General features: G+C 33.3%; 1 protein-coding gene across 2 annotated transcripts in view; it reads right to left on the bottom strand.

Moving 5' to 3' along the window:
* LOC142973744 (cyclic GMP-AMP phosphodiesterase SMPDL3A-like) overlaps window positions 1-25853 on the bottom strand; it is a 66361-nt gene that overhangs the window by 35288 nt on the left and 5220 nt on the right. The window contains exon 2 of one of the 2 annotated variants that reach the window (XM_076115731.1): window positions 7916-8046. In XM_076115731.1, coding sequence (XP_075971846.1) covers window positions 7916-7985 — 70 coding nt within the window. In that variant the 5' untranslated portion in view covers window positions 7986-8046. Of the gene's footprint in view, window positions 1-7915; window positions 8047-25853 lie in introns of those variants that run through there. The other variant, XM_076115732.1, reaches the window with a different exon arrangement.

The following is a 25853-nucleotide window of genomic DNA, read 5'->3' as shown; positions in this document are numbered from 1 at the left end:
TAAGTTTGAAGAGATTTGTATCAAATCAAAAACTTTAATATCGATTATATTACTTTTCGCATAATATACTTGGCTATGCAAAATGTAATTTATAAGTTTATCATCACTCTCAAATACTTTTTGAAACTTACTTTATAAAACTTCACATTTTTTCACCAAAAGTATCATAGTTAAAAAAATCTACAATCTAAACGAATCGAAGCCACATTCCAATCAAAGTTAACCAATTCGAATAATCAAACAAGCTCAATCGTATACAAACTTCGTATACTACAGTAACATCTAAAATCCATCTGGAATTTACTTTCGTGTGTAAGTTCAGCACCCTTTGGCAAAGGCGCCGTGTCCTCGAGATAGTTGCTTAGCTTTGATATCCGCAAATCTTACGTAATGTTACTGGGATTTCAAGTCGGAAATGTAGTTATATGGGGTTAGAAAAACGTGCTGTATGTTGTTTTGGTTTGGTTCTGTTTATTTTGGATATCAGGAACAAATAGAGAAGAAAGAAATCGATGGTGGTATAAAAATATCTGAAACTATAGGTTAGTATACGTGATCATACTAAAGCCGTTAAAACTCAATTCCACCATGTTGAATCTTCCAGACATGCAATTTTTTTATGATTGTTTGCCTTCAACAATATTAATAGCAACAAGACACAGTTTGAACTATACTCGCTGTGACAGCAACACAATGTGTAAAAATAAAATGGGATTGGAGCAAAACTAAAATATCTACATATAATTTCTTAGACAAAAAATTGCCAATGCAATAGAACATACATTCTAATCTATTTAGACGTTCTTAATCAATTAAAGTCCTTATACATCAATGAGAAGCGTATTCAATTTCACAAGAAATACAATTAAAAACACCTCACTCACTCTTCAACGTGCGCTAAGCGTTTCACATTGATCTGTCAGTAACAGCGACCAATCAAGAGAAGACGAGACGTAAACCCGTAACGACTGTCACAGCTGCTACCATTACTTGGTACAGACGTTTAACATACGGAGAAAATATGCAAGGTGTGAAAGACGATGAAACATTTAGTTAAAAAATAAAGTTTGTGAAAGTATTTATAAATACCATTACTTATAAGTACATTTTAAATGTCAAACTTTCGATACTCTACAGTCGGTACTGTCGAAAATCGAAAGTTTGACATTTAAAATGTACTGCAAAATAGTTACTAGGACGCCCGTTAGAGGCGCTGATCAGATTTTCATACAAAATTTCTCGATGACTAGCCGGTTATCGTTATTTGATAGTTGTTGAAAATCGAACTACGCATAGCTTGTGAAGTAGAATTTTGACAGCGCTCTTCATTTATTTATTGTCTCTTAATCTAACGGATAGGTTATCTGAATCTTATCCATAAGCTGTGAAACTGACCTTCTTTTTATACTACTAGATGAACCCAGATATAGATGGAATTTACTCATAAAATATATTTTTTTGACTTCAGGACATATTTTCTCGTGGAGTAAGTTGCAAGTGCAAGTCAGTTACAACCACGAATCAAGAGAAGACGAGACGTATTCTTTACGACTGTCACAGCTGTTCCCATTACTTGGTACAGACGTTTAACATACAGAGGAAATATGCAAGGAGTGAACGTAGACTGGAAACTTTTTATAAAAATCAGATTTTTATTGGAAATTTGAAGTTTAAGAACTTTCTTTAATTAAAAATCTACTAAACTTGATTATTTTTTTTATTATATACAGATATTTATATTAGGCAAGTATGAATTACGTAGCCGTTTATTATAACAGCTAAAAGTCGAGAAAAACGACAGTAAGGGCAACTGCGAATTACATTTCAAGTTTCCCTTTTCATTGGATAGATTTTGTCAGCGCGCATCGAATGATGTTAGATATTTTTTTAAATTGTCCAATCTTGAACGAACTTAATATCTACCCATTTATGTATTCAGTACACATGTCAGAAGTATTTCAAAGATAATAATCAGTTTTTTATCTCTCCTGGAAACATGTCAAATTTAACTTGCGCGGTATTGTTACCTAAGCGACGTTATGCCGATCCGATAATCAAAATCTTAGAATCAATAGTCTCATGTCTTATCGTTACAATAAAAGTATTCCTTTAGGAATTTTTCATACAATCTTTTGTGATACAGGACATTAAAAAAGTATTATATAAAAAACTTATTCTCAACAGACGCCTGATTCTGTACAATGAGTTAGCAGTGTAAGTACCCACTGTACAGAATCGAAACAATTGACATTTAAAAGGTGTGTGTAAAAAAATTGTCGTTTGCTAGCCGGTTGTCGATGATAATTTTTATCGCGATTTTCCACCACTATTAACTACTGACAAACGGCTAGCTAGCGAAAATGTTGTATTCATATCTGATCAACGCCTCTAGCGAGCGCCGTATAAACTATATTTGCAGTACATATTAACTGTCAAACGATACCAACTGTAGAAAATCGCTCTGCAGTAGTAGAGAATCGTGCTATTGTACACAAAGATCATACGCACTCAATGAATAAATAACGCATCTGTAACTAAGTTCAATCAACACGCATTGTGAGTTATATTTGGGGTCATGCATAAATGATCATCAATGGCCGGTCTTCCTGGCAATCAATAAGTCATTGTGAGAGTGATGGGATATAGGATTGATAAGATTTTGATCGGTGAGGTTAGAATATGGCTTAGTTCACAACAGCCGCGCGGATCGATCTCTGAGGTTAAGCAACGCTTGTCGAGATTGATTTGTGGATGGGTGACCATCTTATACATATCGAGTTCCTCCGTGTTTCGGAAGGCACGTTACATTGTGAGTCCCGGCTGTCATTTTCTAAGATCTTTGACAGTCGTTAACAGTAGTCAGAAGCTTGAAAGTCTGACAACCAGACTAACCGAAGCATGTGTTATAACCCAAGTAACTGGGTTGTGGAGGTCAGATCGGCAGTCTCTCCATGTAAAACACTGGTTTCCAGCTGCATCCGGTGAGACTAGAAGCCGACTCCGACATAGTTTGGAACAAAGGCTAAGCTCTATAAGCTCTAATATATAGGTTAGAATATGACCATGGTAAAGTTGCATTGTGGTTTCGTAATCGTTCAGTAGACATTGACATTGCCTGCGTTATTTTATGCTAGAGTAGATGATCTGTAATATTACTTATTTTTACAATGTGTCTTATGATTAGATTATCATAACATATTTGATGTCTTTAAAGCTATCTAGATGTGCTTACAACCGACATTAAGACACCGTAGAGTATTTGTTATAGTAGTTCCAATTTTAGCAAATTTTAGACCAAAATAGGTCTAAAATTTGCTAGTTTTTACCAAATTTGATCTTTTTATTTAAATGTAACGAATTAACAAATTTTGGTAACCCATCACGAAATATTAAGCTCCGAAATATAAGTCTCGTTATGCTATAATCTATACTAATATTATAAAGCTAAAGAGTTTGTTTGTGTTTGTTTGTTTGTTTGAACGCGCTAATCTCGGGAACTACTGGTCCGATTTGAAAAATTATTTTAGAGTTCGATAGTCCATTTATCGAGGAAGGCTATAGGCCATATATCATCACGCTACGACCAATAGGAGCAGAGTACCAGTGAAAAATGTTACAAAAACGGGGAAAATTATGATTCTCTTATGTGACGCAAGCGAAGTTGCGCGGGTCAGCTAGTCATTGTTTAAAATTATTACTATAACAAATATCGGTTAATCTTTAACCTTTTCTGCATAATAGTATTATATACCTATTACTGCGATAAAAAATTGCCGCTATAGAAAACTCGAAAAGGTGTTGCAGTACCACTATTTTATATAAAATTAACGTATTAATAAATTGTATCTATAATCAACAAACAAGCTAGATAATTACTAGCAACTACCACGTCCTTACCACAACACGGACACTCAACAATTACAATACGATAATGACTTGACAGAGCCAATAATAAACGGCCTGAATTAATTGTAGCCCAATCAACACGCGAACTGTAAATTATCTACCCCGTTTGTACTTACTGTATAACTATAGTATATAGCAGCTGATTATTTTATTAATGAGACGCTTGTTTACATCGAAAGGATATGCAGAAGTGACGATAGCTGCAATGGACTCGTTGTGGAATGAATTCTACTCATAGATTTATCGACAACTACTCTTACCGAGGGGTATCGTGTTATGATCTAAGTAACTGCGTTGTGGAGGTCCGATAGCCAGTCCATGTAAAATACTGATATTCAGCTTCATCAGGTGAGACTGGAAGCCAAATCCAAGATAATTGGAAAAAAATAGGTAAGAAAAAGTTTGGCTGATGATGATCTATTGATAACATGAGAAATTCATGTATAACTTTTGAATGCATGATTTATGCTTCAGATGTTTAAAATGATTGTAAAATTTTAAATGCTTAAAAATACTTTTTGCTGTGGCAAAAAAATACGAAAAAAAATTTTCATTGGGTTCTGAAAAATAATAATATATATTATGTACCTATATTATGTTCCGAAATTGTATGTAGGCAATGAATGAACATAAGTATGCAATATGCATAGCACCAGAAACTTAAATATTTGTATTTACTTGCATACTGCTTGCGCATTATAATCAATTTAACAGAAAATACAAAACACATCAATCAACATGACATTATAATATCGTCATGCGTAGGCTTCTGTTAAACCCATCGTGCGTAAACAAGGGGGAAGATATTTCAAGCGTATGACGTCATATTCATACACCACTATCAACATTATGGATAACAAGCTTTTACCCGCAACTTAGCTTGCATGGAGAAATTTCCCGACGCATAAAATGGTAGGTATATGATAATTCCGTGATCGGATCGATCATCAAATTTAGTCTAATTTTCTGTGAATAACTAATTAAAGTCCCTTGCATATTTCACAAGAACTATACTATCCTGATGTATTATTTTATAAAACGGTCTTACCTCGACAGTTACAAACGTAAAAATCGTATGACATTCGATTAAAATTCGAACGTAGAATGTCTTATTACGATTTTCTGCGTTTGTGAAGCAAGTTCTAGCGAATGTCACCAAAATTTCTTGAGTAATTTTTGAGTGGAGGAATCACAAATATCCAAACCTCCAAACTTCCTTATTTATAATATAAATAAAATATAATATTATAATATGTAAGATTCCTTGCTCCCCTCTCCCTCTCTAAACATTTCCATACATTGAAAACATTGATCGATTGACCTTGAATTTTCGTCATACCATGTTTGGTAAGACGTTAGACGTAATATAATCATGTGCTTATTCACTTTAACTTTGTAGTACGATTCTCACCAGTTGGGACTAATGAGTATCGAGAATTTGTCATTTCAAATGTACTAATCAATTAGTTCCTTCGGCACTCGATCATGTTTTCATATAAAATGTTTCGATAGCTAGCCGGTTATTGGTAGTTGATAGTGGTAGGGAATCGCCCCTCTGGAATTTCTAAACGAAATAAATTAACCCTTAAGGTTCAGTATATAAAGATATTCTGAATTCATAACTGGAAAAATCGTCCGTTAACCATTGCACTAGACTAACCTGTTTTAATAATCAACAAAAAAAAATTGCCCTACATCCATAGAATGATCGCGTCAAGACCGGCTGAACTAACAATTAGTTTACCCCGCAGTGAGCGCCACTAGCTATGAGCTCCTTAAATAATAACAAATTATAATATTCTAATAACATAATATTTCAGCTCAACTAACAAGCATAAATTTAATCATAGAATAGATTAATTTATGATTAAATATACAGTTAAATTAGACCGGGAGCTGCAAATCATTTTGATTTAACACTAGACGCTTCAAGTGAATTTGTAATGGTATATTTGAATAGGATAAGCTATTCTCTTAACAAATCCGGCGCGGAGTTAGGTTCTCCTGCAGGAGATAGTTATATAGAAACCTCTATTTAAACAGAGAATAGTAAGGGTCTAAAGGTAGGAACAGTCCTAATACTGTCAAAAATACGTATTTGCTGTTACATTTTCAGAAAAAAAGATAGTGGAATTACTACTGTAGAGTAACTTCAGTAACAGTTAATTGAAAAAAGACGATTGAAAGTTAATATACATACTCGTAGTTCCGAATCTGACTTACGCTATTGAAAGTCACAATGTTGAGAGTAAATAAGGAATGAACTATATCATATAGGATTACAAGTTCAGTGTCCCTGATAAACTCGGAAAGTAAAATTTCCATCAGTAGAGTGAAATGTTAGTTGCGTTTCCTTAGAAATATTTGTGCGACTTCTAAAACATACATTCTCTATTTATGACGATTCGACTAAACCCCGAAACGAACGATTGAAGACCTTACCGCTATCACACACTGGTGAATATCTGATAAGATAGCAGCCGTTTAAACATTATAAAAACAAGTTGCCGCCTGAATAACGCGACAATATATCCTCCTATTATATTATTTGTATAATAAAAATGCAACGCCAAAATTTTTAAGTTACGAATACATTCAAACTTTTAATGTAGCGTAAATTTCAAATTAAAAACACTTAACAGTCATGGTTACAAAAGCTTATTATGTGTTTAGACATTGCATTCAATAGGCACGCCTGAAGGAAATTGCATGTCAATAAGTCACCATCAATCCACACATTTCCTGGTGCAGCCCTCTTTCCCACTTTAATCAAGCCTTCAATTCCATTGATGTTAACAACTGCATTATTGGCTGTCAAGTCGGAAGGGTCGAAGAGACGGGTTCGTCAATTTCCGTTAGGGATCGTAAATTTCCGCGGGGACCGTAAATTAATGTTGGCGGGTTAATAGAAAGATACCCTCAGTGACATATGATAGGTCAATGCCATGAATATTCAGGATCACTGAACTCTTTCGTAACGCTCTCGTCCACTTGAGAGGGGTTGGATAATAATCGTCTATCAAGTAACAAGTCTCTTTTTTTTGTTTATTTATGATGTGTAGCGCAATTCACTATCAGTATATCGACAACCGGCTAACTATCGAGAAATTTCATATGAAGGTCCTATCAGCGCCTCTAGCGGATGCCGTACGAACTATTTTTGCAGAAAATAATATAATTCACATCACAATAACGAATCGCTCTACTGCAATACTGGCTCTCTGTAAAACTACTATTACATTATTTATAATGAGCATGGGTAATTCAATTAACCATTTTATGACTGTTCTTTAAATCAGATTTTTGTAACGATCAAAAAAAACAAACCCACAGAGAAAAAGGAAACCCACTGTGTAAACAGTTTTGACATTTTATCATTTAGTTCTAACTTGCGTAGGCTTTATTATCTCTCAAAACTGAACTAGAAACTCAATTGTCAGACCAATATATTCGTGAATAGCTTTGATCTACGAAATTATATTAACCACTAATATTTGTGGGCTTCTAATAATAGCACAATAGAGATCTATTGAGCACTTGAAATAGACTGTGCGAACCTACGCTGGCACAAAATGTCCATTTAAGGTTACGCTTTTTTAATAGAGGTTTAGTTTGTTCATTATAGTAGTTAATACTGAATAAATAAGTGACAAAAAACATTCTAGAGTTAAAAAGTTACTTTCATAAGTTATAATTAATGTAACTTAACAAATGAAGTATGAGATAAAACATACTTCACAATAAACAACTCCCAGGTCCGAGCATAGGACTAAAAATCCCATTTATATACTTTTTTTGGAATACCCTATTTATGAAGATAAGCTCACTCTTTTTATAGAACTTAAACTCTTAATCCGAAAAACGTATGTGTAGAGTTTTACGCCTACATTTACCCCACAAAAGTAACTATACCCACACCTAAATATTCACTACAACACAAGTACCTACGACAATCATTCCTATTATACGACAGAGACAAAAAATAACACAATACAATATACCAACGAACCTGTTTTAGCGTGCGTGCAGGTGAGTGAAATGACACAAATGAGTGTCAACACCAAATTGGCGGTCTTCATCGTCACCACTAACACTTAAGTCACTCGCATTTTCACTGTAATCACTCGTTACGATGTTTATCTGAAAAGAAAGAAACATATTGTTAATAATTTTGTAATAGCTTGCTTTTTATTGTATAGAACTAACACTCATACCAAAATGCGCAAAATGTTGGTATATTTCGTACAAAAGTGAAGTTACAAAATTGTGAATTTTGTTCACGTTAAAAATGAAACCTACTTAAAAAAAGATAGATACTCTTAATAGATTCCATTTTATCATCTAAAACACGAACATAACTGTATAATTATATGCTAGTTATTTAGTCCACCACTTTGGCTCATATTCGTACTATAAAGTTTGGAATTTATATCCTAATATAGTGCTATTTCTTGCCGATGTCATCACACAGCCGGAGAAAGAGCCTAATGATCAATTCTTTTAATACATATTGCAATAAAAAAACAGTACAAATTCAAATACAATTCATTACCAAAAACAATATCGTAAAGTTATAAAATTAAGCACTAGACACACGCAACGCAGCATCAACAACATGTAATTGTCTTTACTCCACAATCAACAACCATGAACTCCACTTTATTACCACGAAACGGGACACGGGACATTCACACGAAAATAAAAACCTTTGTCATACATACATAAAGAAAAAAGGCTGAATACGAGCTATACTCGGCTTACGATGGTTCTGTACTGGAGTAAAAAGGCAAACTTTACTTTGTTGGTACTTGTAGAGACATTGCTTACTGTATTAACTACAAATGATAAGGTTGTGATAGGATAATAACAAATCTTTTTATCATAATTCATGAAATTAAGTCAATTCGAAGACCAAATCAGTAAGATAATAAATATTAACATGGCCTATGTTTGATTTCTCACTATTGTAAAAATCTATAGATACGAGAGAGACTATTTTTTTTTTTACTTAGGACTAGAGACAAAAAACTAAAGAACTCCACTTGCTACAGATCTCTAGCTTTCACATCCATGTATCTTGTCATACTGTAATTGACACAATTGTTTAAATAGTATTGTGAATCATGTATACGTTTCTTAGAGAAAAATGGGACCGACAGATGGACCAACAACAGTTCTTATTCTCCTTTAAAAGTACGTGACCCTAAAAAGTGCGGGGTGTACCGTTATTGCGTATTGCTCACGCATTCGCGACCGCAAAGCTTTTGTCACTATCCCTCTCATCTCTCCCTTTTTATATGAGCCTTTGTTTGACATAGCCACGGCAGCGATTTAGCAATTTTCCGGCGGCAAATAGACGTGTTATTACTACTGCCCACGTCTGTTTCACTAATGTCGTAGTATTACGCGAGTGATACGAATTGATTTGTTTCTGTATTCGCAAAAAATGGTTAGATTTGTCTTTACAAATGTCAGATGGTTTGTGGAGGTGTATTGATTTATTGCTTTCCTCTCGGTTGGAAAATGATTCGTATTTAAATAGATATCAATGGTATTCATTCTTACGTAATGCCTTTATACCATGGATAAGGGCAGCATCTTATACTAGCTACCATTTCTAAATTATCAATCAATGTTATAGATTCGATATATAGATTCAAAAGCTGTGATCTAATAAAATCATCAACTTTAAATAAAAAAAATAAGAAACACTACTAAAATAAAATTATTTAAAAAATCAGACGTTCTTAATTCAATATCCGTCTATTTTCTTCAAACAAAATATTCCACTTTATAAAATAAATTGCTTAAATTGAAAATCAAAAGAAACCTAATACTCTAAAAAAACTTTTGACAATCAAAAAGATACTATAAAGGACAACAAAAGCAGTCTATTATATTAGTTTCTGTGACAATAGAATTTAAACTGAATTGTGAAATATATCTCGCATTGTCTTCTTAGAAGACAGTTAATTTATTTTAAGTTTTTCTAAAGGTGTATAAGGTCACATTGGAAAAAAGGTCTTTGAAGATTTAAAAAACGTAATTTAATATTATATAGCCGAGTGGTATAATTTGGCGACTCCCACGAAAGTGGTCGACGGTTCGCAACCGAAGCAATACACCAATGACTTTTCGAGGTTATGGTTGGTTTAGAAACAATTATCACTTGCTCTAACGGTGAAGGAAAACATCGTGAGGAAACATTGCATGGCTAATATTTGCTAAATTTGAGGGCATGCAAAGTCCCAAATCCGCAATTGACCACCATGATGGACTCAAAACCTCTCCTTTGTTGGGGACACGACGCTTGCCCAGCATTGGGTTAACATAAAAATATATTTAGGTGTCTTATAAGAAAATTGACAGGTTAATCGATCGTAAACCATTTTTGAAGCAATTTATTCATGAACGCTTATTAAGTCATTAGTCTGATGAAAGGATTAGGTCTCTAATTAATAATGAGACATCAGAATAAGGTATTAATTTGGATAAAGAAACATAAATTATTAATAGTATTATTGGCGCAGTCAGCCGGTTAAACCCTCTTGATATAGTTCAATCCTTGCAGAGTGATTACCATTATCGATTATATTATTGAATAGCTTATGCTCGGAATGATTACTAAATATATTGATATTATTTGCATGATGGGTTATGCTAATAATTACAAAATTGTGATACCACAAAACGGATACTTTCTAACATTTGAAAAAAGCGACAGCATTGTTCATCATTCAAATATACGTTCTTAATGGAATTCGATTTCTTATTGCGCCAAAGAAAATGGTAGGTAAAGGTGTTCAAAAAGCACTAATAACACTTCCGACTTGGGAGTTGAACCCGGGACTACAGCAGTCAGATACACTATCAACAGCATCAAAGAGAGAGTTCATTCAATTCGAAATATTTGTTACTTAAACAAAATGTATCTGATTGCACAGAGTCTTTTAAATCAACCTACAACAGTCTCACTTACTTTACTCGCAGTAAACAATATACTTACAACACAATATCAACGACATAATTTCCGTAACATAAGACTAGAGCCGTGTCACGGAAATGTGCTGTAATATTTGTATGAAAGTGGTTGCATGTTCCTCATTCCGGTTTATGACTGTCACAATAACAGAACATTATCACATAATATATGGTTTGTAATAACATTTATTATATTACGGCGAAGGTTTAAAGGTAAGGAGTGATATGTCGATGGGTAGAAAAACTAGCTGACTATCGTGATCACTGTTTGTGTAGTTTAGGGATTGTTTTTTGAAAAGTATGTTAGTTCCTGAGGATTGAACTATCTTAATGATAAATATTTAAAATAGCTTCGAAAGTTTAATGGGTGATTGTGTAACAGACTGACAGACGGAAAGATAAGAATGGCAGTACTTGTTAGGTCTAGTTGACAAGTTTGCAAGACCCTGATTGCCACGATTCTCTAACTTGAAGTTAGAGAAATGTTTTCTCTACCAGTCTACTTAATTCTAAGGGCTGAATAACTACATTCTCAACCTACTAGCGTTCTAACGAAACCATAAAAGACACCTTTTATTTTTTTACCTAAAATAATAAAACAATAGCTGATATGTATTACGACACCTACACTTTCAAGTCAAACCAAAATTCTTTATAAATTAATTATGATTTAATTATACGTATATAAATAATAAACAAGGCTATTCTAAGATACATTAAGAATAAAAACAAGCTCGTTGTTATTAAAACGATATTTAAGAGAATAATTTTCTATTTCCAGAAAAACGCACGCACAACCTTTTTATCTGCAATCAAAGCACGACATTCTTCCTGAACCCGTTTAACACGTTTCTAAAAAGACAAGCAAATAAAATCAGGGGAGTTCTTTTGAAAATGTCACGCCTATCATAATTATTTCCTGAATCTACCCACGATTTTAATTCATCAACCGTGACGACTTGCACTGTCGTTTACACACGGCAACGGTAATGACACGCCCCAAAAATATTCCATTTACCACAGACTCGTGTGTCATTATTAATAAGCCTGCATAAAATGTTGGTTGGAGGTGTTTTACACTCTCCGTATCGCGATCCGGTTGCCGGTTTGATGTATCTGTCAGGTTACTGTAGTCTGCGTATATTTTTGCTGGTTTAACAGTATCAGATAGTACGTGACGAAGGACAACAGATCAAGATTATTCCTTGAATAATATTTTTAATCTATGATTGTAAATGTGTCCTTAAGGATACAATGTAAGGCAGACATGTAACAAGATAATATTGGAATCAATTTACAGTAAAAAAAAAATAGGTATGTGGAAGCTTACCAAAATTACAATGTGTGACTTTGAACATGAATTTCGCGGGTTAATATTATGAGTAGTATTACAGGCATTGCAAACAATAATAGGCTAACGTGATCATCTACCGTCAGGTAAGCTGTACTTATGCTTATAGCTAAACTATCTAGTACTTAGCCGGAAACAAGTCCCGGACAACGAACGTGTAAAAACCTTTTAACCCTACAATGTAGGCACCGCGGAAATGAACTCGGTAACGATGACAGATACACACCAATGAATTGACAGTTCAGTGAAACGGTAATGACACTGTATAATAAGGTACTTACCATCATTTACGGTCAAATATATTTTTTCCCCAAAACTTCCTATCAAATGAGGGTTGAATTATGAATAAAATATTCCTTCATTGTCGTTATATTGAGACGGTTTGTGAATTGAAAACCGTAATTAGATTGGCAGGAGATGTTCGAGTGCGGCTTTTGAATTATGGCCGACATTTATGTATGATTGGAATGTTTATTCACAAGAACCGAATAAATTAAGTATGTATAAATAATATAAATGGTTTTATGGTTTCTTTTTATTGATCAATTTAATATCATTTCATACTTTTAAATTGTTTTTTCGCCATACTGCACTTGATCAGAACCTAAGTCTTTGCAAATCTATTATATTAAATGTTATTTCAATCGTGTTAGGTAGCCGGCAGTTAATAGATTAATCTATGTGGTCTCAGTACAGTTCTTTTATTAGCTTCAAAAATAAATCTTGATTCTCACATTAATTAATTTATATAGCAATATATGTATAAATTAATAATTTTCGCCCTTTAAGCCCTAAAGCTTCAAAATCACATTGTGTCAAAATTTAAACAAGGCGGAATATATTCGAAATTGTCGCGATGCGTCGCCTAACAGGGAGTGTGACAGCGACTTGACATTTCGCTTAAGATCCGTAAGAAATAAAACTAGGCGAACATGTGTAGCTAAGGGAGGGTTATGTGAGGCTATGTGAGGTGCTGTGAGGTGATGTGAGGTGCGTTCGTGGTAAATGGCGCGTTCAAATGTTGCTTATTTGTGTTTTATTGTTGCCAGTCTTTTGTGTGAAGAGGTTTGATGCCACGGCTTTCCAGGGTTTAACAAAGATTTGGTTATATATGCGTGTGTGTTGCAAATGATGTGCGATTTGAGGGAAAAAATAAAAATTTTTGATTGATGATTGATATCATTAAATGGAAAAGTTTGGGACTCAAGTTATTAAAGTGTATTAGCATTATTTAGAAATATAGTATAGGTATATCAAATTTAAATTTAAATATGATTGATGACCTACTTTCTAATTGAATTTAACAATAAATCTTTACACAAGAATTGTTGCTTCGAGGATTGATCAATTTATTTTCTTACAAAAAATGTTCGGTAGCGGATAGCTCCATGCTACTATCCTATTTAAGAATTACCTCTATTTATGCAGTCATGAGCAGTAATGTGTTTACATATTGTTGGTTACATAAAAGAACTGCAAGGATAAAATAATCGTATTAAACCAAAAATATTCACTGCATCAACAAACCTTACGTATCTTTTTATTTCATATCGTTTACAACTACAAAGAAAAACTTTTTTGACAGTATAAATTTCAGTTGGCACTTTAACTGAGTCAGCGACATAATTCAAGGTCCTTTACACAAAATTTTGCTGAACAAGATTTATTATTTCAGCAAGATCATAAGCGTTACCAAGAAATGGTAATGAGTTATCTTAAAGGTACCGTCTGGCATTTGAGGTCTGTCTCTCAAATCAAATTTATATTGCTTCAAAGAAAACATCGACTAGATACCTTATTCGATAACGTTTCTGGTGGAAAATTTATGGAAAAACAACTTGTTTTGATGAATTATATTCTAAGTAAGAATCAAAGGAACTTAATAATGTTTTGCCTAATTGTAATGAGATTAACCAGTCTACTAAATGAAGGAATTTAAAACGTTAATCGCAGCTTTAGATCTAAGTACAGTCAGAATAAAGGAATAAAGTTTGTTATTTCAAGCCTAAAACGGGAAATATTTTTCAAAGTTGTTCTCTTTGTTTACAACAAAATATTTTTATAAGAGATTATTTTCTTTCGTTCATGGTCCGTAAAATGTTATTTACCAAAACTGTTCATAAACTGGCAATATTCTATCATACTCGTAATTAAGGCAGTTAAAACAATTGCTTTACAATACCAAACATTTTAATTTCGTTACATAATAGAAGTAGAATCCTAACAAAACCTCTTACCACAAAACGACTGAACATTTTTATGCATTTCTATGCTCTTTTATATATTAGGTGAGCCTGTGGACGACTGTTATGGCCAGATTCCAGGTGTAATGCCGAGATACCTCGTACTTTCAAGCTGTGAACGCAGACCGTTCCACTTGCACGTTGTTTTTCCCTCTCTGAGCCTTTAAAATAGGCTTTAGAGCGATAATTTCGTGTTCCTTTTTGTGCTTCGCGAATGTTCCCGTGTCGTTTGCAGGAAATACTGTGAAATAACTGTGTAGTTACGATTTTATTTTCGTTTTTGGTTTTTGTATTTTGTTAATAGTATGGTGTTATTTTTGTAGGAGTATTATCATTGTTAAGTATGTTTTACAGAAGAATAGAAACCAAATAACAGACTGCTTTTGATACCTCATTTTAATATTATATTATTACCATATCGTAAGACCTTTTTCAGTCATTGTATTAAAAATTCTTGAACCTTATGCTACAAAAAAAACGTCGTACTTATGGATAATTACGTTGGAATGTAATCAAATCGAAAGGAGTTTAAAATTTGATGTAGAATTCTTGTACAATATTAACAACGAAATCCTGTACAATGGTTTCAAGAGAATCTTATTAATATTAAAAGCCCATTTAGCGCACACCACTCTAATAAAAAAATTCAACCCCCAAGACGCTAAATCAACCCGCATGAAGTGCCCCATATTCTCCCCTCGGCAGGTGACTTGATATCGCTATAATCGCTCTACATACAAAACGTCAGTCGCAAGCGAACACCGACGTAATACGCGATCATTACTGTCAACTCGTGCAACCCATTTACAACAGTTATACACCCTCGAGTGTAATCTAGGAAACAGATTCTTGAATTTTGCTTCAAGGCTTGTTTTTGGGGTGGAATTAAATTTTCTGATTTTAATGAATTTAATTAAATGGTTGGAGTGTTTATTTTTTAGAAATAGATCTTTTAGGTGCATCTGATCTGATTGCCTGCAGATGTCTATATTGTAAGATGTTTATAATATACGCACTTTTAAGGCGGCAATAAAAGTCATATACCAATTTTAGAACACTTATAAAAAATCTAGTACTATTTTGATAATAGTAACCAATTCCTTTTTTAAATAAGATGTGTACTTTACTTTAGCTGGTTTGACACATTTTAGAATAAAAAATTACCTAGTAGTATTTAAAAAAAGTCTTTGAAAAAGCAAATGTACATACATAACGAGCCTCATTCGTACTAACACACGAAATGACGCATAAACTATAAAGATCGTTTTGCATGCAATGTAGTGCACAATTACATTTCTATTCATTAAAAGGCTTCGTCAGCGGAACGTGTTTCCTGCCGTAAATTAAATTTCCCAGATTCAACGCCATAAGTGTACAATGCACCCGTTTTAATTTCACACACCACTGTATATGGCTCTAAAAACCGCGGCGCAATTATTTTCATTAGGTTAAGTTAATAAGCTTTTTGACGAAAATACTATTTTTTCTAAGTTGAATGGAAGAAAATATAGCTTTATCTACAGGTATTATAACTGTCGTACTTGAGAGTCACTGAACACTAGGATAATAATTTCATACTATGGGATCGTGGAAAAATCCAACATACTATTAACTTTTTCTATAATATCGCGCTTGTTTACCTGAAAATGTAGTAGTTTAGTTTTTGTGGCATTATCGCCAGCCGCCGCGACCAATAACATTACACATTTACAAAACATTTAAAGTTTAACCAGCTATACATAACTCTTTATAAAATATCTTTATAATATTCTCTCATAACTTATCGCTAACGTCGAAGCCTCAACGCCATGTTATTATAAAGGGTGGAAGGTTCTAATTGAAGGCAATATCACGTTGCATGTGAGATCCAGTTATTTAATAACAAGCCATTCTTTTGGGAATGTAAGTAATGGCACCTCTAATTGGTAAGGACTTGGAAGCCATTTATAATGGAAGTTATTTAGATCGGTATATTAAGGCGTGTGTTTGAATGACGGGTGTAAAAAGGGGTGGTGATAGCTTTTTCTTTTTATGACTTTAATTTAATTAAAGATCGCCAATACTTACCAATATTATATTGTTATATAGCCGTAATGCAACCCATTTAAAACTATTTTTATAAGTTCAAACTAATCAGGCGTAAATTGTAGCATTACCTAGTTTATACTTTTAGTATTAATGATTTTTACACAGTCAATATTGACTTGCAGAATAAAACCTTGTCTTAATTCGTATTAAATCGCATTTGGGAATTTTCTCATGCATTTTTTTCATAATTCGTCGACAGTATTCCAATATTTCGTGTGTAAAATTTTAACTAAATCGGTTAAGTTATTTAGTGGTATGAGCATAATGTACATTACTATTGTATATGATTACAGACCGCCCCTAAAATTCATAATAAAGACGTGGATGCTTTAAAATAAAACTGTTCAAAATCCCTCAAGAAACATCGCCGAACACATTCCGAAACCTAAAACATTTTACCCTTTCTACTAATCTTATGTAAAAGGCTTTGGTCAATACGCGGCTTACCGATTTATTCCCGGGACATTCTGAAGTTTTACACAGGAAATTGAATTCTACTGGTCGACGTACGTTTGCGAAGAAATCTCCACTTTTTTTCCCTTTTTTAGATGTTTTTTATAACGAAAATGCTTCAGTCTTTTTACGAGATAAAAGTGTTGGTTATTTTTTTGTTTTGTACTAAAGGTAGAGTAGAAATAGTACTTACGCATCTTTACAATGTGCGGGTTAAAAGGTAGCTAAAAGCATGTTAAGTACGCAACCCAATATGCTTTTATTTTAAAATTTTGAGTGAGGCAGCTCTTAGGCTTCTAGGCCATAACATCCGTCGTATTTTTTAATTTTAAAATAATGTTTTGATTTTGTATCAAAAATATATTTTTTAATATTCCGTTTCCTGTTAAATAAATTGTATTCTGATGAACAACCACGATAAAATGAAAGATGAATGAATACGAAAGGAGGCAGGGCAATTATGCCGTGAGCGTAACTAGTGGAGTTTTTTGGTCTCTGTCGATATCCCCGAGAAAAGACGTGATTTCATGTAAATATGTATAAGAAAAAAACAACAGCACATATCCAATTCCAACCAATCTACTAAACCTATGATAGATATTCGTCACTACATTTCAATTTCACCCCACTCTCTTGTCACCGCACGCGCCTAAACCGAGAATAATTACATCTCACCTTGTCTCGCCGATATAGGTAATATTGGTGAGATTTACGCCTCGCCGACAATAATCCGACGCCTACCAAATACCTGTAATACGCGTTCCCTTTACACCACACATTTATTGATAGAGAAAGCTCTTTTGATCATGGTTTGATGAATTTATTAGCGGTGGAAGACAATACGTGTTGGTTGTTGATTTTCGTAATATTGATGTTTTGTTTCAATAATTTATTACGATTGATATCGTTCGTAAGTGATATTTTTGAGACGTAGCATGATTACCTGTACAAAGACTTGGATACGAGACCTACATTTCGAAATCAATAAAGTGAAAACGAATAAAATTTATTTGTGCCACGGTTTGAGTGTTTGATTAAAGTAAAATGATGTAATTTTCATAACAGTAGATCATAACAACATAAACTCGAACCACAATTAATTCCACATTGTCCTATTCATCTATAGGATCAGATAGTAAGTCACTGTATATTGTATGATCACTAGCATCACAGAGGCAGCTTAGAAATAATCAAAACTAGCAATTACAATATTCAAAAACATAAACATAATTACTTATCTAAAATATGGAAACTAAAAGTAGTACAGAAATTAACATTCAGTAATTTCTTCATGACACTAATTACACAAGTACTTTATTCTAATTCCGTACGAGACTATGTTTGTAAAAATAAATAAGATATAAAGATTACGTCCCAAGCTCAAAGGTCGTAGTTCCGGTGGAATTTTAATAACGATGTGGGCGAAACTACAGGCTAAAGCTAATTACAGAGCACGTTGCGAATAGTTTGTATACTATCCATAGATGAAATAGTGTTGAACTGCTTCAAGGATTCGAGATCGAAGTAGTTAACCAACACCTTCAGTCTCCTTTTTATTACCTATAGTGCAGGTTAAAATGGGTTTGGTGTGCCATGTTGGCCACATAAGGTACAGTTTCAAGGATGTAAAAAAAAATTTTTTTTTTTTTTTGAGACGAGTCATTGGTAACTAGAGGCAGTCTGGATGTTGTCTAGAGTTTGAGAGTACCATTATGGTGAGAGAAATAGTTATTAATTAATTGAGAATTAAATAGCCTAAGTTCTGCGTTACCGAACCTAGCCGCTTCCAGGGTGCGCCGCGGGGAGGCTTCTATCATGCACCTACAGTAGAATACTAGTATATTATCCTTTTTACAAGAATGCGGTCGCGGTTGTCGCTCTCGTGTAAGTTTTTAAGTCATGAAAGAGTATTCCTTTGCTAGAGGTATCTCTTCATCTAGCGCCATCTGAACCATCTATAATAGATGAATGCAGGCCAATGATGTCGGGTTCCAAGCAATCAGATAAAAATTAAACATAAATTTATTAAACACCTATTAGTATAGAGAAACAGTAAAGCGGAGAGATAGCCAAGATTTTAAACCATTTCTATTTAAAGTTACTCAGTACATTTTGAAAAAAGGATGAACGAAAACATTGCGATAATACCTTGCGTGGCTGAGGGTTCTTTAAAGAGATTTTGGGAAAATACGCAGTCCCCTAATCAGACAAAGGCATTGAGTGGAACAGGTGAGAATTTGTCATCTAAGTTAAACCCTTTAATATTTTTATATGCATGCAAATACAAGGTTTTAGTTTTACACGAACAACAACCGCTTTATCGTTTAAAATGTCGGCAAATGAACAATTTTAATTATAAACGCGGGCTGTCCGTAAAGTTTAGATATTTCAATGAGTAGACTACACAAATACTGATGAAACCTGAGCTATTTTCATGTTGAAAATTTATATTATTAATATGTAATGAATATTTTTCCACGAAAAGAGTACCTAGACTTAAGCTTGAATTAAATGAATTAAGCGGAAATTAATTATGATCAAAGCAGCTTAAAGTAAAATTGTAAAAATCATCATATGAGTTACACAGTTTATTTGTTTCGAAAAAAATATGTTATCATTCATTTCGCATCTTTTTATAAAAATGCGCAGAAGGATTCATATAGATTAGTTTGGAATGTCATCACTTACTTTTGTGCTGTTGTATTGTACGCACTCTGATTTAAATGTACTTGTAATTCTATAATAGCAATACTGCTAGAGTTAGTTGGCATTATTGGTTAAAATAAATGTAAGTATTTCTTTGTTACGTTTTTACACCACACTATGATTACCTACTATAATAGAAGAAACCTATAACAGTAAAATATAGGCTTTTCACAGTAATGTTCGGCATTAGTCGCGCATTTGCCAAAGTATACGGACTCTTAGGCTAAAAAGCAGACAAGGCTATCGCCATATATCGGGCGCTGTTCCAATTCTGAACAGTCGTTCATGCGAAATGACCTCAAAAATTGCTATTTTGCTGTTCAAGGCAAGATACTTAAGTGCATATACTTGTAGATTTCTTTGTATAAAAACCAATTGGCTTATTATACATAGTGCTGTTTGAGATATGATGTATTCTGGCAGTAGTTTTAGGAGAAGATTATTTTTCATTTCACAAAAGAAGACAATAGCGAGTAGTTGATTTCGTGACTCAAACTAACATCTATACTAATATTATAAAGCTGAAGAGTTTGTTTGTTTGTTTGTTTGAACGCGCTAATCTCAGGAACTACTGGTCCGATTTAAAAAATTCTTTCAGTGTTAGGTAGCCCATTTATTGAGGAAGGCTATAGGTTATATAACATCACGGTCATTAGGAGCGGAGTAACAACGAAAAATGTAACAAAAACAGGTGAAATTTTGACCCATTCTCTTATGTGACGCAAACGAAGTTGCGCGAGTCAGCTAGTATTAAATATTAATCAACGTGTGTTTTTTGTACAGTAGCCAGAAATGATTTGCCCGATCTTTGTGATTTCGCGAAAACTACTAAAAACAACAAATAAAACCTATATATTTATAAAAAGATGTAATATAGTATTTAATCCCAAGCAAGATCAAATTATAGCAATTGAATGTCATAAACTCGATACTATCGAGAGTTATCGCATAAACGTCATCGCCAACAAAATTGACAAAATAATTTCAGTTTGGAAATTGACTACCGAACAGACTCCCATAGCCTTATTAAGCACCAAAACTTTACATTCTCGTATCTATCACAAACTCCATCCATTGTAAAATGCCGTTACAAGTTTTATAATGGAATTCGCGTGCCACAGTTCCATGATAGAATTCCGATAGAATCGATTAATGTTTTAATCGTATTGTACATCGATATTTACTTCGGATGGTTTCAAGGTTTCGGGTTTGTATTTTGTGATAATATGTATGTTATGTATAATATCGCCGTTAAACGTTTTGTTTGGCGAGTTTAACATGTAATTAGTTTTAAGACAGGTTTTGAATAAATAAACATTATAATAACAAAATATAGTTCAATATTAAACGAGCCTTAAATTTTACGATTCAAAAGAAGCGTGTTAAATACCTTATCGGCATAACATTAAAAAGCATTTTAAAATATTCCACAGTTATGAAAACCATTTCTGTTACTTCCGTGCTCTGCATGTTATTGTAAAAGCAGTTAATATTTCCGTATGCGCTATTTAATATTATAACGTTTTAAATAGCATGTTATTTTTTAGTTTCAGTAAAATTGCTTTTTAATTTTCCCTGGTTATGCTTTTAAGCCGTCAAAATTAAATGCTTAGTCACGCAAAATGTAGACTTCCGCATAGCAATAATGTGGTAAAGCGTTTCCATAGATGTTAATGAAATGAATGATTTAGGAATATATATGTGTTCGTGGTTCGTGTTTTAATACTTTATAGCTGTACTTTCGTACTGCCTTAATGGTTCGAATGTATCTTAGAAACGTAAAAGGAATATCTAAAAAATGTTCTAGCATGATCTGTAAAGTGTACTTACTGGCAACTAGATATAAATCGAGATAGTTCGATGCAGAAGTGCGAATAAAAAATGTTAAAAATGACGAAGTTATCAGTGTGAAATTTACGTATACCTTATACCTTGCATAAAATGGGTATGATTTCATCATGCTTAAAAGTAACATCTCAACATTCACTTCTGCTCAAACCTAATAATAAACAAAATTCAATATCCTTAAATCTCAAAAGAAAATCTCAAAAGATAATTTCCAAAGCAAACAATGTTAGCAAGTACATTATGCAAAACGACTGGCATCCATTAAAATAATTTCACAATTTCTTCTGTCACGCCACTTCCCGTCATTTTACAACTTTCGACATCGCCGTTCTCGAAGTTTCTATGAAAAAAAATCCTCTGAAGTTTTAGATACGTCCCACGCGGTTCAATAATAAAGTTTCGATCGCTTCGCATCCATCAAACGCTGTAGATTGTAGCCAGTTACGGTTTAGTGCGATGATTCATGCAGACTAAATTCGGTTGTACCAAGCCTTTGGTGAAGCAAAAATGATTTGATTTCTGCACAGATTTGGGTCTCGGGATCGAATAAATATGTTTACTTGTGTTTTTATTGGTGTGGCAATCGAATGACGAAAAATTGTGGTGTATTTTTGCCGTGGTTATGCTCTTGGATACTGACTGTATGATGTAAAATCTACGTAGCTACTGAAATATTGTTGAGTGTATATTGTCTTCCAGAAGTACACATGTTTCTTTTCACATACTAAAATAAAGATATTCTAATATATCGAACTTATATTATATTTCGGTATTAAAAACTGATGACGTTCGTATTCGCTTCACCTCTTCGCGTTCCATTCTCACATGGATTTGCGTGGTCTACAAATAAATAGTCTAGCTGTACCTTGCGTTCTTTCATCTATAAAAAAGACCAGAAACAAAAAGAGAGCTTTATCAGTCTTTTAAAAATAAAATGAAGAAATTAATTTGTGACTTTCTTTTAGCATTTAAAATGTCCCACCCACGCAACAATAGGGGTTAATGGTTTCTATTCTTAACTCCAAAGGCATGTAGACAGTAAAATAACATGCTTATGAATAATTAAATAAAACTTCCATCGTATAAATTATGAAGGCCTTGAAAACTATTTCAAACCTACATTTGATATTAATTCTAGCTATAATGATAGAGGGCTTAATACTTTGTATTATACTTAGAGAATAACTTTAGTTTTAATAAGTACTTATGTCTTTAGTATAGAATAATACTAAGAAGTTTTTTTAAGAATTTATAATGTAACCCTTTTATGTGTTTCTAGCTTGGAAGATACCTTAAAAACTCTGAAAATTTTAAACAAAAACTGGAGTAAGTATATAGTAAATGAAGTGACTTTGTTTTCATTGATTGTTGGAAGACCCTTACTTTTTATAGCACGAAGAACTACTGCAGTTATAGACTAATATGAATTTAGTTATCTATTCGCATTACGCGTTCTTTGAGTACCATATAACTAAATGGTGACTATAATAGGCCTTTAGCAAACTATGACACTATTCTGTTTTATAGTCGCATTTCAACTTTCTTCTAAGATCAAATTAACAATTCAGTAATCAAATCTGGACTCTAGATCTGCAATGTGGCTCACTATGTTTTCTGATTCATTTGATCGAGCTTTTTTATCAAATAAACCCCACTTTTCCATACATATTTTTACAATATTATCGAACTAAAACAGTCAACCTTAAAAAAGGCTTTACTTAAAAACAGCGCCTAACTAAGTGAATAGTTAACTAAAAACTATGTAAAAACATTAGCACTACTAGTTAGTGTACTTAAGCGTACGCTTGTGATAAGAATTAATGCTAATGTGGACGGTTAAAAACGTTTTCGCGTGAATATGGCTCACGGAACAGGTAGCTGTTTGTTAGTTTTAAAATATTGTACGGAACTAATCTTAGCATATCTATTAGGGTTCGTGTGCCTTACTTTTTAAATAAAAAAAAAGGTTTTGACAACTTTTACACTTGCCTGATATCTAATTTGAAACATAATTCTTTAAGATATTATAAATTTAATACTACAATGTACTCATAATATTTAACACAAACATTTGTAGCGGTACGAGTCTCACCAGAATAGTTAACTATTCTAACCATCGTCAACCATAACCGTCACAAAAGTCCAGCAATCAATTACTAAATAAAATACTGAACTAATGAAATTAATTGTGAATACTCAGTTGACCCAGCTTCATAATTATTATTTTCAAACAAAAACACACAAATTAAACTTTTGCAACCATTATAAATAAGGCAGTAGATTCAAATAGCTTCATAAGCATCCAAGATATCATATACCAATGTTATGATAAATGCGTGACGTCATATCACACTTTGAATATAACAAACAAATATCTGACAACCCTTTTATCACCGAACATCTTTTCACACCCTTCACTACCACCAGATGTACAGTAATTTATGTACCAACATTATCTAAGTTAGTACAGAAAAAAAACTGTTCTATAAAAAATACAAGGCAATATAAGAGAATTTCTTATTTTTATGAGGAAACTTTACGTTCAAGATTTATCCACCACTTTTTCCGATACTCAACTTTCCTTTTATAAAACATGTTTTAAGGAATAAATGTATTGAGGTAGTAAGGACCAAATCGATGTTTGTTTAAGCCGCATTTACGATGAAAAGAAAATGCGAATCGCCTTCTTAAGGATATACATAAGTAATGGACTATTGTTTTAAAGGTTAAGCTTAAAACGTAGTCATATTTTCTGAAGGAGTTTATTGGTTCTTGGTTTTATGAAAGGGATTTATTTAGGGTTTAGGGCTTAAGGTTACTGAGAAGCAAGTCGTAGAACATAGGTTTGTAGAGGTAAAAAGTTTTGCTAGGATATTTTTTGTACAAGAGATTTATGTCTCATAAAAAAATATGAACGACGAGACGCTTTACAGCGTAGTGTTTCAGAATGTCACATTGCCGCTACAACATAGAATATGGATTTGATTTGAAGGGATGATAAATATCTATTTTATTTAGGATTAGTTTTTTTTTGCAATGTGAATGTGTCACTTTTTAGAGGTACCTACATATACGCTTATTAACTTCTGCTGTGGTCGGGGCAGTAATGTTATACGATTGATTGATCCCCAGATTGGGTAAAACGCTGATGTGTTTTACTATTTTATTTCAGAATATTCGCAACAGTAACTCGGAGTCTAGTAAATTGTCCGATGTACAGCAATAGCTTCGCTCATTACACAGGGCTAACATTGAGAATGACGAAATTAATATGCATCTATCTGCTTACACCTTCGGGTATAAAAAGCGTGATCTTATGTATGTATGTAACACACTATTTGTTTGTTAATTTCAATAAACAGACTGCCAAATCAATAGTTTCTCATTATTTTAAACCACATTAACACAAACACAATTACTTAAACAACACGTAACGAGCAATAAAGTTGAAATTCAATTAAAAGTTGTAACAACGGATATCGATAATCGTCGGCTAAGTAATAGCGGCACAACAATTGCCTCAAGTTTCCTTTAATGATCCAAGTTATAACTGATAGTTATTTTTGGACAATGTAGTAGTTACGAAATATTAATAAGAAGGTTAAATTAATATATTATCGACTATCGACAACCGGGTAGCTATCGAATTATTTTGTTTGAAAATCTGATCTGGGGGCCTGTCGCGTATCCCAGTTGACAACTACTTGAAAGCCACTATGCTGTACATCGTTTTCTCCTTTAGGTTATAGTGATGAACGCGTTACGTCAAAGCAGCAATGTACTGAATAGTGGCCGTCAATTTGATGTTCACTAGTTGTCAACTGAGATATGTGATAAGCCCGCTGAACCTTAGGAACATTTTTTGAAGTTTATTTCAAATGTCAAACTCTCGGGACTTGATAGTACAGACTATACAGAATGCTGCTGTTCAAACTATGTTATGTAATTTTAATGGATTCTTTAACTCACATGTACACGTTGACATGATCTAATCTCAGGAACTACTGGTCCGATTTAAAAAAATATTTCAGTGTTAGATAGTCCATTTATCGAGGATGGCTATAGGCTATATATCATCACGCTACGACCTGTAGTAGCAAAGTACGAGCAAAAAATGTTACAAAAACGGGGAAAATTTTGACGCATTCTCTCTTATGTGCCGCAAGCGAACTTGCGCGGGTCAGCTAGTTTGTTATAAACCAATCATAGTACGTTTTCGATTGGCAACATATCAAACAGTTCATAAAGGTATGCAAAGTTTCGCTTACTTGGTTAAA

This window comes from Anticarsia gemmatalis, chromosome 6 (assembly GCF_050436995.1).
Source record: "Anticarsia gemmatalis isolate Benzon Research Colony breed Stoneville strain chromosome 6, ilAntGemm2 primary, whole genome shotgun sequence".
Classification (NCBI taxonomy): Eukaryota; Metazoa; Arthropoda; class Insecta; order Lepidoptera; family Erebidae; genus Anticarsia; species Anticarsia gemmatalis.
This window is presented reverse-complemented; position numbering and strand designations above follow the sequence as displayed.